General features: G+C 45.4%; 1 protein-coding gene across 4 annotated transcripts in view; it reads left to right on the forward strand.

Annotated features, from left to right (window-relative positions):
• The window catches only part of NCAM1 (neural cell adhesion molecule 1), a gene marked incomplete at both ends in the record, with an annotated part of 77,297 nt that overhangs the window by 33,654 nt on the left and 29,455 nt on the right, over window positions 1-14,188 (forward strand). For 3 of the 4 annotated variants that reach the window (XM_079545707.1, XM_079545705.1, XM_079545708.1), the window contains 8 exons: window positions 2,823-2,897; window positions 4,444-4,662; window positions 5,222-5,365; window positions 6,206-6,343; window positions 6,816-6,933; window positions 7,291-7,460; window positions 7,588-7,730; window positions 11,589-11,618. In XM_079545707.1, the coding sequence (XP_079401833.1) occupies window positions 2,823-2,897; window positions 4,444-4,662; window positions 5,222-5,365; window positions 6,206-6,343; window positions 6,816-6,933; window positions 7,291-7,460; window positions 7,588-7,730; window positions 11,589-11,618 (1,037 nt within the window). The remainder of the gene's footprint in view (window positions 1-2,822; window positions 2,898-4,443; window positions 4,663-5,221; window positions 5,366-6,205; window positions 6,344-6,815; window positions 6,934-7,290; window positions 7,461-7,587; window positions 7,731-11,588; window positions 11,619-14,188) is intronic. The other variant, XM_079545706.1, reaches the window with a different exon arrangement.

Raw genomic sequence — 14,188 nt, forward strand, 5'->3', positions numbered from 1 at the left:
TTTAATAGCAGCCATCGATGAGACACTTGACATGTTTAGAAGAGAAATCAGTGCTTCTGACAGCAGCAGTTTGCTCAGTGTTATGCAGCCTTCCTGGGGAAAGGTAGATCAAGTGTGAGGGGCAGGGATTCACGTGTCAGCACTTCCTCTCTTACCATGAGCATTTGGAGGTTGGCCTTTTCTGCTTGTTTTAAAGCCTGTCCTGTGAAAGGAGTGAATGTATGCTAGAGAGGAGATGAAAGCAGGGAGGGCATCCTAAAATAGACACAGTTCATCAAGCAGTGTGAGCCTGTCCCAGCACCAGAGACACAGCTGGTGGAATGTCAGCTGCCTCACTGCTCCCCTGTTCAGATGCTTCACCAGAAAATCCTGCATCTTTTCTTGTTTGTTTATCGGGAGTCCTTTGCTCTGTGTACAGCTCTGCACTTGCTGTCCCAATCCCCCGGTTCATGCTTGTTTCCCGAGCACTGCAAGGAGCGTTGCCCCTGGCACGTAGCTGCTCTTTCTGGAGCAGAGTGTGTTCTTAGAAAAGCCAGGTGTGTTTGGCAGCTAGAGGAATGCCTCTGTGGCCTGGTGGGGGCACGATGGCGTGGAAACAGCCGGCACAACAGACAAAGCACTTGCAGTGAAGTTGCCAAGATGTGCTCTGGCTGCATGGGAGAGAGGAATAGCTCAATTAATGGCTGCAGTCTAGAAATAAAAACTACTCGTTCAGGCCTCTTGAAATTCACACTTGAGCTGGACTTGTTAGGCCACAGCAATGCTGCAGCGTCGGGATCTGGCGGAAGGAAATCCAGAAATTGATTACATTTTCTGTCGAATGTATGATTGTATATGAACAGAAAAATGGGGAGCTATCATAGAACCACAGAGCGGCTCAGGTCGGAGGGCAGCTCAAAGCCCACCCAGTGCCACCCCCGGCCGTGGGCAGGGCTGCCCCCCACCAGCTCAGGCTGCCCAGGGCCGCATCCCACCTGGCCTGGAGTGCCTGCAGGGATGGGGCACCCACAGCTCTCTGCTTTCCTTTTTCATTTGCTTAGCACTAGTATAATTCAAACCAGAGAAGAAACAGTCACGCAGGATACGCAGCACAGGCCAGAAGTTTGGGTAGCTTTCATCTTGGCTTTTTAACTTACTTGGAAGTGATTGTCGATTTCCTATCCTCAACGTATTGGAGCAGGATTGTTTTAATACATGTAGCAACCTTGGTTTTTCTTGTGCTCATGTACAGAATGGTTGAAGTTGGAAGGGAACTTGTGGAGATCATCTGTTCCAACCCTGTGCTAAAGCTGTTCCACCTGAAGCATGTTGTAAGCTGAAAGGATTTAGGGAACAAGAAATGAACAAGAAGTATACCTACAAAAGGAGGCCATTTAGTCCTTGTTGCGGTGAACCTAATAAACCTTTAGCCTTTTATTATATTTGGTTCTTTGTATTTGCAGCTCTGTCTGGGAGTGAATTATACTGAAGTAGTATGGTTGAGAGGAATTAGATTAGCCAGCAATAAAACAGGCTGAATGCAAGAGCTGAAAGGGCAATGTGCGCTTCATTGAAAACAGCAGGGAGAGAGAGACTGCCCTCAGACAAAACATATGAGTTAAATAAAGATGTCCTAAGGGAGATCTCAAAGGCCTAAGAATTATTTTCATTTCTTTCTGGAATTATTATCTAACTTGGATTATTTTTAAGTGATTCTTTAGGGATGGGGCTGCAGTCAGTTGCAGGGAGCATAGAAGTGCAGCATCTTTTGCTGAGTCCAGGTTACAAGCAAACAGGTAATAGATGATTCACCCAGAAGTGTTAATCATAGACTCAGCAAGGTTGGAAAACACCTCTGAGATCACCCAGATCAACTGTCTGCCTATCACCACTATTTCCCCGACTAAACCATGTCCCTTAGTACCAGGTCTAAATGTTTCTTGGGCACTCTAGGGACGGTGACACCATGACCTCCGTGGGCAGCCCATTCCAATGCCCAGCCACTCTTTCCTAACATTCAGCCTGAACCTCCCTCAGTGCAACTTGAGGCCATCTTTCCATGCGGGGGAATTATTTCTGCTGCCACAAACAAAAACACAGCCCTAGCCTATAAGCCAAGAGTTGATGATCTCCTGTGAGAAGACAGCAGAAGAGACCAAAATATTGCTACTGCTTTTCAGTAGGACAAAGTAAGGGGAAGTGTGCCTGGATTAAGTTGGAAGCAAGCCTCAGCCACTCCTGTAAAGGCAGAAAGGACCAGTTGTCAGTGGTTGTTGTCAGTGTTTTGGAGATTTCTTTCTTAATGCAGGCATGCTCTGGCTGCTGTAGATATCCATCTGGGGTTCACTGGCTGTTTGGACTTGGGATTCTGCCTGGAAAATGCTGCAGAGAACCCAGAGTATGCCAGTGGCTCCCAACCATGACTGATGGTTGGGCTTGTAAGAATGTGGTATCGGAGCAAGAAGTCAACTCCAGAGCAAAGAGAATGGCTGTACAGTGCTGCCAGAACAGGTTTGTGGGCCAGTTCCGGTCAGTGTTCAGGGTGTGCTTAAAGGCTGTGTGCCATCACTGCTCCCAGTGTTGTACTGTGGGCAGGGATTTGAAGGGAAATCGGCACTTTCTTTATCGCTTGATGTGGCTTTATGTTGAGCTGGAAGTGACTCTGAATGTTTGCAGGTTTCCCAGGGGTCTGTGGCACTATCTGCTCAGATATATACTGATAAAGTGCCAAATGTGCTCCACCCAATGCTCTTCTGTCAGATGAGTTGGAATCCTGGCCAAGCTTCTTTGCTGAAGACAGCTGCTGTTGTCTAAACCCCTTCTGTGTGCTCCTTTCTTTGCAGCCTCTCTACAAGTGGATATTGTTCCCAGTCAGGGAGAGATCAGCGTTGGGGAATCCAAGTTCTTTTTATGTCAAGGTGAGTGCTGGCTTTTGGCATGGGGTGTCTGCACGTCTGGGTTTGCTGGGAAGGCCGATCTGCATGTTAGGTCTGAGATAAAAGCTCTGCTGCTTAGGCAGTAAGGTTTCTTGCTTTCTTTCTCATATGCCCTCAGATTTGGTAAGACTGAAGTATAAAAGGCAACGTGTGGTGTTTGCTGGGAAGACTAAAAACACTCCCTTGAGAGCTGGCAGCAGAAAGCAGCTCCAGGAAACAGCTTTTAAAATGCAAAAAGAAACAAAACAGCAAATGAAGTGTTGCCTCTGTGCTGGAGCAATAGCCACAACAATTTGCATCGTTCCACAGCTCTTTGGTCTTTTGAGTTTAGAATTAAGCTTGATTTTTGGTTGTTAATTTTTTTCCAAATTATATGTCTAGCCCATTGCTAAGAGCAGCGATGGGAGCACCAGGTCACTTGAGAGTCACCACCGCAGCAACTAAGGATTTTAATGCCGCTGAAAATCTTCTTTTTCTGTGACAAAAGTTAGTGTTTGTGCAGCTCCCTTACTGCACCGTGAGCTGCAGTGCTGGCACATTCCCTGTGCCCCAAAGTCCTTTTTTCAATTTGGTGATGTTTTTCAAATTAGTACTTGTCCTGTTCAAAGCAGCTGGCCTGGTTTCTGATGGGAGGAGGTGCTGTGTCGGCACCCCAACGTGATAGCATCCTGGGGCATGACTTATAGCTAACAGGTGATCAGTGAGCTCTGGGAGCAAAATGCCGTCAGTTCCTCAAGAGCATACCAACAGGAGCAACAGTGAGGTTGTCTGGGATGCTTCACTGCAAGGTAATTAGTTGATGCCAGAGCTTCAAAAGCAAAAGCATACTCTGAATAAGTGCTGTTGTGATGATGCATGCCTTCAGAAAAGTCTGAGATCAGTTAAAGCCCCTGCAGTAATAGGAACCTGTCCCAAATAATGGAGCCACGTGGGGGAATGCAGAGGGATGAGATGCAAGAGAGGGGCAGCCTGCAACCAATTAGTGACAATAATTGCTTACACTGAATGCAGTAGAAGGTTTAACCTGATGAACACCAGAGCTGCTGCTACAGCAAATCACAATTTTGATACATAAAGCAGCAAATGCACATATCTACCAACAATATGGCAGAACTGGAGCAGGAAGACATGGTTTGTTCTTTTGCTCTCAAGCTGCCCAACGTGGGGCTGACACAGTGGAGGGGCTGAGACATAAAATCCCAGGATGCATGGAAGGCCATTCTGAAATGAAATGAAACAAAATTGTTCCCCTTTAGATTTCAAGAAACAGCCTAATGTAACTTTTGCACAATAGCAGCTGACCATTCACAGCGCTGTGAGAGAATTTTCTCTGTTTGCTTCTCAGGTACCAGAAGCTCTTCTTCCCTTGGGTCGGTTTTTCCACAAAGTGCTGGTTGTATTCCGTATACTGTATACTGTATTCTGTGTACTGGTTGTATTCAATTCCCTACTGGTTGTATTTAGTTTCCTTTGTGCTTGTTAGTTGGGAACTCCCTTCATCTGCTTTGTTTTCTTTTATTCTCTGCAGTGGCAGGGGAAGCCAAATACAAAGACATTTCCTGGTTTTCCCCTAATGGTGAGAAGCTGACGCCCAACCAACAGCACATCTCAGTGGTGCGAAACGACGACTTCTCCTCCACCCTCACCATCTACAATGCAAACATTGATGATGCTGGCATCTATAAATGTGTTGTCAGCAGCGTGGAGGAGGGAGACTCTGAAGCCACCGTCAATGTGAAAATTTTCCGTAAGAGAACAACTCCAGGGCTACTTTCTGGGTATCCCTGGACGTATATGAGGCAAAATTAGGCAGGGGGAGACACCTTACCTTCCTACCAAAGGCTGTTATTGCTGAAGGGGAGAAATGAGGTTCAAAAGGGAGCGTTAAGAAGATTCTCCTCCTTTCTTGGTTTTGAGGAGGATGTGAATGTTGAGACCTTTGCTTGTCAGGTGTTTACTATTGCTTAAATTCTTCTGAAGGATAAGAGAGCAAAAGGCAGAAGGAGAAGATTCTAGTGCATCATAAATGTGTAGGAGGAGGAAGCGTAGATGGCAGCTTCCGTGGGTGACAAACACACTGTAAGAGCTGGGCTGTTGCTCCCAAGTTAAATGGGGTTCTGATGTTGCAGTGCAGTGTGTTGAGTCAAGTGCAGCTGTATCTTCCTCTCTGGGGCATGCAGGTTTCCACAGAACAAGCCCTCTGGGGTTTCATTGCTTTTTTTCAAGCTGGAGTTGGGTTGAGTTGGGAACACAGCTTGATGTGTGCTGAAAAAGCTGCAGCAACTTATTCCTTCCATTGCTTTCAGAAAAGCTCATGTTCAAGAATGCCCCCACTCCTCAGGAATTCAAGGAAGGGGATGATGCTGTGATTGTGTGTGATGTGGTCAGCTCGCTGCCTCCTACCATCATCTGGAAACACAAAGGCAGGGATGTCATCCTGAAAAAAGATGGTAAGATGCAAGATGTACTGGTGCTTGTCCATTTAGGGGTCAAATATCCATCTCCCAGCAGGCTCATGCTGTCTTGTTCTCCTGTACCCCTTGTACAGTCACAAGGAAGAAAGGGAAGCCATTTGGATGTTACCCAAGGGCTTAGGATGTGAACATCGTTATTCCAGGTGCTTTGATTTGGGAATGGTAGGAATATAATGTTCCCACAGAGATGACCATCAGGCTTTGATGCTGCAATAAAAATACATTTTTTGGATTTAAAAAACAAAAACAAAACCATCAGAACAGAAAAGCTGTATGTTGTGATGCTCTGCTCTACAGTATTTCTAAGGAAACTGCTGAGAGCTCCTAGCAAGTGTTTCCCTTTCATTCAAAATGCTACAGACCTTCTTTCCCAGAGTGGCATTTCACTGGCAGTGAGGAGTCCAGTGCCTGCCTGCAGCTGAGCACTGGTACCTCAGCTCTCTTTCCACCATCAGCTTCTTACAGGCACAAGGGAACTGTAGTGAGACTCAAACTCTTCCCTCACTCAACAAAAGGGGCAAGGTTTAACATGATTCTTGTTTGATATTAATTAAATGCAATGTTTGTGTATCTTTATTTATCACTGTACTTTGAGTATAAAACACAGAGCAGTTTGTCTGCTACCTCTGTCTCATTTCTTTGTTGGTAATGTCAGATCTGATTGCAGCATCTCCATTTTAACGTGATGCGAAAGGAAGTTTCATTGCATTCAGCCTTCCCTCCAACTCAGGAAGGTTGAGGCGAGGTGAAGAACCTGTTCCGTGCAGTGAGCTTTCCCAGGGATCTTTGGATGAACCTTCCTTTTCTCTCTTCTAGTTCGGTTTATAGTGCTGTCCAACAACTACCTGCAGATCCGGGGAATCAAGAAAACAGATGAGGGGACGTACCGCTGTGAGGGCCGCATCCTGGCTCGTGGGGAGATCAACTTCAAAGACATTCAGGTCATTGTAAATGGTGAGTGGCACAGAGTTGAGAGCAGTAAGTGACAAAGGGCTGCACCGTCTGCGCTCCAGACTGCCGGTGGAAATGTTATCCACATTCACACACACAGGTTACTATCTATCAGCTTACTAATCTTTCTCTGCTGTGTCAAAGAAAAGCATCCATGGTTACCAAATGTGTACTGGAAATGATCAAATCCAGAGTAAGTTTAAGTGCCTAACGACTTTGTGAGGTGTTGAGGCTTACAAGTGGTTTTGTCGACAGCACAGATTTTCTGTGCATCTCTCCATCCTCACACCAGTTGCTTTGGAGAGCTCATACATCAAACCTGACAGTTGAAACTTGCACGTGGCAGCTGAAAGGGTTTGAATCGCTAGTGACATCTGTCTATATTGCTGAGATTTAGTTAGACTTCCAGGCCTCATTCTTGCTCACATCTTCTGTCTCCCCTTTCTAACTTCAGTGTGGTTTCCTTCTCTTCTAGTACCTCCTTCTGTGCGTGCCAGGCAGAGCACTATGAACGCCACTGCCAACCTCAGCCAGTCTGTCACCTTAGCATGTGATGCTGATGGCTTTCCTGAGCCAACCATGACGTGGACAAAGTAAGATGTTGTATGCAGTGTCCTGATTCTTTGTGAGCATGGATGTTTTCAATAAGGCCCTGGAAAACCAGGCAGGAGGGGAAACCTTTTAACCGCAATGACATGAATCCATTTTTCTCCCAAGAGAAGGAATGACCTCTTAGCAGGGAATTGCAGTTAGTTTTGGTTGTGAGTTAATGTTGATAGGCAGCGAAGCACCACGCAGCAGCTCCTCCTTCCCACTGTTGGGAAGAGGTGGAGATACCTCTGGCACTGAGTTTCAGTGTAGTAATGCAGTTCTCATTAACATAAAACCTCACAAGCAGCATTTGACTGCTTCTCCTCCCCATCACAGCCAGTGTGCTTTGTGCCCTGCAGGGATGGAGAGCCGATAGAGCAGGAGGACAATGAAGACAAATACAGTTTTAACTACGATGGGTCTGAGCTGATCATCAAGAAAGTGGATAAGAGTGATGAAGCAGAGTACATCTGCATTGCTGAGAACAAGGCTGGCGAGCAGGATGCCACCATTCATCTCAAAGTCTTTGGTGAGCTTTTGCCTGTTCAGAAACCCTCTTTTCCCCTCATGTTGCGTGTTTCAGATGTTGCTGTTTACAGGCGGGTTTCATTCTGAGCAGCAACTTGAATGAAGGTTGTTTTTATTTTTCTTTCCAGCAAAACCCAAAATCACGTACGTGGAGAATAAAACAGCGATGGAGCTGGAGGATCAGATCACACTGACCTGTGAGGCATCTGGGGACCCAATCCCTTCCATCACGTGGAAAACCTCCACCCGGAACATCAGCAACGAAGAGAAGGTACCACCACTCCCAAGACTCTGGTCTTTTGGGCAGGGGTCAGTGCTGCATGATGGCAGCAGGCACATGGAGATCAAGGTGCTTCCCCCCTCCATAGTGAGAATGCTTGCAGTCCTGCACAGAGTAACTGCTGGAGGCCAGCTCTGTAGCTGGAGTAATCCCATGGGTGTCCTTTATACAAAGAGCAATCACCGTTTGTAACAATTGAGACTATGCTCTTTAATTCCTGCTTGTATTGGTCTGAGCTGAATTGATTTACAAAGCACGAAGCCCTGGACCCTTCTTGGAGGAGTTTTGTGGTGGGCATAGAGATACAGGACTTCTGAAAGGGTTTCCAAGCTGAGACATGGGAATGAGCACCCTGATTCCAGTGTTGTCCATGCTGTCATCATGAAGATGATTTCACTGGGGAGGGTGGCAGGTGAAAAGGTGTGGGATATTCTTTCAAAAATGCAGTGGACCAAAATGAACCTGTTAATTCATTCTTGCTCTTCTTTATTGTGCTAACTCTACACGTACTTGAAGCACAAAAGCCTGGCTGCCTTTATGTTCACTTGTTTTGTGGATCACATCAAAACCATTTTGTTCTTAAAAGGCAAAAATAATTAGCAGTTTTTCTCTTTTAGAAGGGTGCTGTTTCATTTATTTCGTTATTATTGGCCATAATTCCCTTTTACCAGAGAAGATTAGAATGCACTTTGTTATTCTGGATATTACATAATAGTTATGTAAGAAGTTGACTAGGAGGCATAGTAGAGCTGAAGAAAGCTTAGACACGAGTTAGAGTAGGGAGTTACTGCTTATTAACGGTCTTACAATGACAGGATGCTTCAAGGCTCAGCTCACATGGGAATATCAGGGGGTCTGACTTGGTATGAAGGTAGCAGCTGATAGCCTGGAAGTCTCAGAGGCAACGGCTGTCAGTCATTTAGAGGTAACCGCTCTTAATCATCCACATTCTGCTCCACTGCCTCCTAAACGAGCTTTATGTATTGCCCCCGTGATGTCAGCTCTTCACTGTGTTAACGTGGAACTTTTTCAATCAGGGTGCCCTCTGCAGAGAAATGTTAGTATCTTCTGTATTCAGGAGTTTGTGTAGTAATCAGGGAGCATTTCAGGAGAGATTCCTGTTGCCTTTGAAAGCCCTTGGCTTGGTCTCTTAGCACAGCATGACTGGGGGACCTGTTTCAATAAGACAAGGCTATTTGTGGTCTTTTCTCAGTCTAGAAAGGTGATGGGAGGAGTTAAATGCCTCCTTTGCTTCCAGCACTGGGGTTTGGATCACAGCCAGGGAGAAGAGCTTTGTCAGGGAGAAGAATATGAGACCTGAAATAAGGCTCAATGGAGTAGAAGTCTGTAGGAGCGCCTGTTTGCAGGGAGTCCTGTCTGCCAAGCCTCATTAAGCTAACAAGACCTCAGTGGCAAAACTGCTAACCATTTTTGAGACTCATATATTGTATATCCTTTTTAATGCAGTTAAATCAGTGATCAGTGTTAAAGAATGACGTTACGTGTTCTGGTAATATCTTAGTGGATGGGGAGAAAATCAAAGGTTTGAGGTACCACCGTGTTGTTTATGTATGGATTCAAACCTTTAGGGCAAAGATTTGCTGTCATACAACATTCATTTTCTAGGCAGGATTTTCTTCCCTCTCTCTCTCTCTCTTTTTTTTTTTTTTTTTTTTTTGTTGTTTTCTTCTTTAATTTAAGCTTTTTCCCATTCTGTGGGTAAATGGTACAGACTTCCAGAAAATTCTCAGGACAAAATAGCTCTGTTGGACATTCCATGCTGCGTACAGCCTTTGTGATGCTCTTTGGTTGTGAATGTAGAAATGCATTACTTAGGAAAAGCTTTGTCCCTGGCTGAAATTCTTGTTTATCCCTACTGCAAAAGATAGCAAGAGCTATAAGCCATAGGAGGTCATTAACATAAAGTCAAGCCATTTAAAGTCATTTTATCTTTCCTCAACTAATTATTGCTGTGCCGTTGTGGGGAGGAAGAATGTGGGGGTTTTTTTTGTTACCAGATGTAATGCTGATTAAGCCAGTATGCCATATTCCTCATCACCTCTACTACATTTCCTCCCCTTGTAAAAGAGGTGTCAGTGTGCATAGTTTGGATCTGTAGTACGTTGATGTTCCTAAGTTCTAAGATTTCCGTGGCAGCAGCTGTACCTGTGGGGTGAGCGTCCCTGGCCTGCCGTGCCAGCTATCAGTACCTGCATCACATTACTATTTTCACAGTAGCAACTCATCCTTCCCAAATGGAAGGGAAGATGTGTGAGTTTCTTGATTCTCCTCTGGGAGAATTGTACAGATTGGAGCTTGTATGTCTCTTGGCCTTGGTGAGGAAGGGTTAAGATAAAAACTCTTTGGGATGGAGGCTCTGGTTCTGCCTTCTCCCCACACCCACCAGCCCCAGTACAAAGAAGCAGCAAACTGGGGGAATGTGGGAACTGGCTTCTTCCCTCCTTCATCTTCCTGGAGCCTGACACGTGCTGCACACCACAGGGAAACGGCACGTCTGTTCTTTTTACACCTCTGTGCTGGTGCTTTAGAACCGCATTGGAGAGATTTGAGAGGAGACTTGCATGGGCATCAGTGAGGTCCTGACTGGTTCTGGTAGTGACTGGTACATGAAAAGGGAATGATGCTGAATCCTGATGATGATTGCCTGTTCGGTTTTCAAGGAACTTGTGCACAAGAGGATATAGATACATAGAAATTATGAGATATGGAGTTTCTGGGCAGATCCCCAGCCCACATGTGTGTTGGTGAGCTTTGTTTTTTCCATTGGAGAGCCCACCTCAGGCCTCTAATCAGAAGTAAATAGCCTGCTTTTGCCAAAGACTTCATAGAACGGTCTGTACCATTTGTTAATACTGAAGTCTCATAGTTTTCACTGCAAGCACTGTGGAAACAATACTGTGCTTTTTCTCCTCATTTCCTTAACTTTCATCTCCATGTCTGTAACATCACTCTTGTGTATGCTGTTATATCCACGTGCCAGCAGTGCTTGTGCCTCACATTCAAAAATGCTGTTGTGACTGTGATATTAGCAGGTGATTTTTGACTCCTGAATTGAAATGGATCAAGTTGTGATCGAAATAGACACTAGAAGAGAAAAAAAAACACGTTTGAAATTCATAGGGAAAAAGGGAACTCTGTGACTTTGGTCGTTGTGAACCAGAGTGAATACGGTCCACAGTGTTGCTGTCTGTCTCTGAATGGCAGTGTATGTTTCTTAGCAAGGTTTGTGCATGTTTGACTGATGCCTGTTTGCTTAATTGTCCCAAGCCCAGCAAGGATTGGGTGCACACGTAGCCCTAAGCCTGGTGAGCTGGGTGTGATGAATTGGAGATGGGGCTCAGACTGTTGCTCTGCAGCTCGAGGGCTCCAACTCCTCACACAGTGTGCATGTAAACCCATACAAATGCATGAGCACACGAACCACAGGGGTTAATGGCAGTCGGTGTGTCCAGGTGGCAACCAGCTCAATAGCTTATCTTTCAATTAAGTGACCCTGGTTATCAGGATTATTTCCCTTGGATACCTACCTGTGTTTCCAGAAAGGATGAGATGTGACAAGGGAAATAGTCACTCAGTATTTAAGAATAGAGGCAGAGAAAGGATTTAGGTATTATTAGATCAATTTTGAGGATATTGAATTTTGAATGCAAGTCTAAATGCAGGTTCTGTTGGGAAATGGAAATTGCAGTCACCCCACACACGAGATACACAGCTCGGAGCCTGCATGCGCACGGACGTAGCGTGGTGCTGATACCTGAAAGCAACCTTTGATAAACTTGTATTGCTTTTTTTTCTCCTGTTGTTGTGTTCTATATCTGTTCTCTCCAGGCTTCGTGGACCCGGCCCGAGAAACAAGAGGTATAATCTTATACCAGACCTTTAGCAAACTTCCTAGTTGTTTTTATTTTTGTTTGTTTTTTAAGCATTACAGATTAACAAATCTCTAGTCCAGCAACCACGCCAACTAAACCAGCATTAATAATACAAATAAATTAAGTACCGGTACTGAAGAGAAACTGCTAATAGTGTTAGAAGTTGCTTGGCACGTAGTTCTGCATCTCTGGATGAGCAAACTGGCTGTGTTGGGAGTGAGTAATCCTGGTTGTCACTTCAAAAAAGGACAAAAAGTGCCGGGGGAGGGAGAAGAAAGGGAAGGCAAATCTGCAGCCTGACAAATACAGCTTCGCCATTTCCTTCAGTCTGCAAGTGTGGGTCATGCCTCTGTTCTGGAGTTTTCAGAGTTAGCAGCTGTGTGTATTGTGGGATGGTGCCTTTTTTCTGAGATAGCCTCTTCTGCTCCAGCCAACTCATCTGTTTGCTCATGGCACCTCTTCAGTTTGGCCTTCTCTTAGAGGATAACTGCATCGTATTCTGTTTCAAAATCAATGCAATTAAATCTCTCCAAAGTTATATTTTTTCCAGAAAATGCTCCCACTTACTGAATCATTGTCACTTGCCTTTAATTTTCAAGGGTCAGTGAAGGGGAACAGGAAAATACAGGATGGTGTGTTGCTGTTTTGTTTCACATTCATTACTGTGTTGTAGAAATAATAATCATCTGCCATTAAGTGCACCTCATTGCTTTCACTCATAAAAACACTAGATGCTTAAAAACTCAGTTAAAAGCAAAATTGTACCTCAGTTACGTCCCTGATCGGCGATGCCTTCCTGCTAACTGGGTATTAGCTCAGCTTTGCAAATATGAGGAGCTGCAGATGAGTTAGTGAAATGCAAGCGCAGAGCTGGGAGAGGACACCTCACTTTCTGTCCCTGGAGTTTGTGGCTGTGGTCAGGATTTCCAGGGGCTTTTCTGTAAGGACCTCTCCTGTATGGAAAGTGGGCAAGCAAGGCTGTTAGATTGGCATGGATGCTTTGGCTTGTGAAAGGATTGAAAAATCCTACAGAGGGGAAGGGGGAAGGTGCATTCCCTGCCTGTCTCGTCTGTTCCCCCTTGTCACTGAAGTATTAACGTCTACTCCAGTTGCTGATGCAGTGGCTGTGCTGCATGGCGTTGTTGGAATTTGAAGAAAAACACCTTTGTGCTCCTCAGCACAACCTGTAGCACTCAGCAATGCGGCACACCGTCACACACTTCTCTGGAGAGAAGTGGTACCTGCAGTCACAGAACTGTAGAATGGCTTAGGTTGGAGGGGACCTTAAGGACCAGCACCCAACTCCCTGCCTTGGGCAGGGCTCCCCCAGCAGCTCAGGGTGCCCAGGGCCCCATCCATGGCCTTGCTGTGGTGTGAGTTTTTGCCTGTGTCTTGTAGGTTGTCCCACCACTATGGGAAACATTGCTATGCAAAATTGTCTAAGTCAGGGCAGTTGGGTGAAGGGATTACAGGTGCCCACAGCTCTGGCTCACAGTTTTCTACCTACCCCATGTCTCTAATAGCCAGGGATTGTCAGTATCTGATGGTCTGAAATAGAAATGAAGAGAAGCAGTAGCATGATTTCTTGCATGGAGATTATTCTCCTTGAATATATTTCCCTAATCTTCCTTTTCCTTTATACATGCCTTTTGTACTAAGATATACAGCCACATCTTCAGGATCAGCTATATTTCTGGTTAAGTTATTCATTTATCTGAACTGCCTGGCACTGTTCTGTTTGTATTGAATCCTGGAGAGGCAGGTGGCACGGCGTAAAGTCATCTTTGCTGCAGCGATCGTGGGCTGCTGTTTTGCTATAGGTGTGGTTACACTCTTGCCTGATTGAGTCAGAGGCCAACAGAATGGTCACCTGAGTTGTGAGCTAAAAGAAGGCGAGGAAACTGCAGGTCTGAAGTCTTTACGTTCATGGATCCTACTGCAGTAGTTTCAGAAGTGAGCTGGATTTTGGCTGTGTAAGATACACAGTTATGGGACCCTTCACCACTTCTAGGAAATGTGTTCTTGAAATAAATCACAGTTTCCAGCAACACAAGGGACCAAGGACAGAAGAGGGCATAGAATTTGTATCTTGTGGCATTGGCTGTAGTGGGCCTGTGTGCGTGGTAGAAGAGATGCACATACTAACTGCTTTTGTGTCAAAAGGTAATAACTTTCTTCATTTGAAATTTGGCTAGCTCAAATGGACTAATGGACTAGTATTCAGAGCCAGCAGAGGTAGCACCTTGTTCTGTGTAGAAGCTTAGTCTCGCAGCTGTAGGCCCCCAGCTCCGAGCAGAGGGATGCCTCAGGCCTGCAGGATCACCTGAGGTATCAGAAACACATTTGGTGCTACAATTCAGTGCCTGTCCGTGTGATTTCCTCAAGCTGCATCCTCATAATCTCAGCACTTGTCTCACATCCTTCAAGAAGCAGCGTGCTCTTGGAGCTCTGATGGTCTGAAGAGTGGCAGCAGGGTGCTCAGTTTGTTGGAAACAGGATGAGAAAGCTTGTCCTTTAAAGCTTCCAAGCTGACCACATTAGCACAAGGATCAGCAT

The sequence above is a fragment of the Tetrao urogallus genome, assembly GCF_951394365.1.
Source record: "Tetrao urogallus genome assembly, chromosome: 22".
Classification (NCBI taxonomy): domain Eukaryota; kingdom Metazoa; phylum Chordata; class Aves; order Galliformes; family Phasianidae; genus Tetrao; species Tetrao urogallus.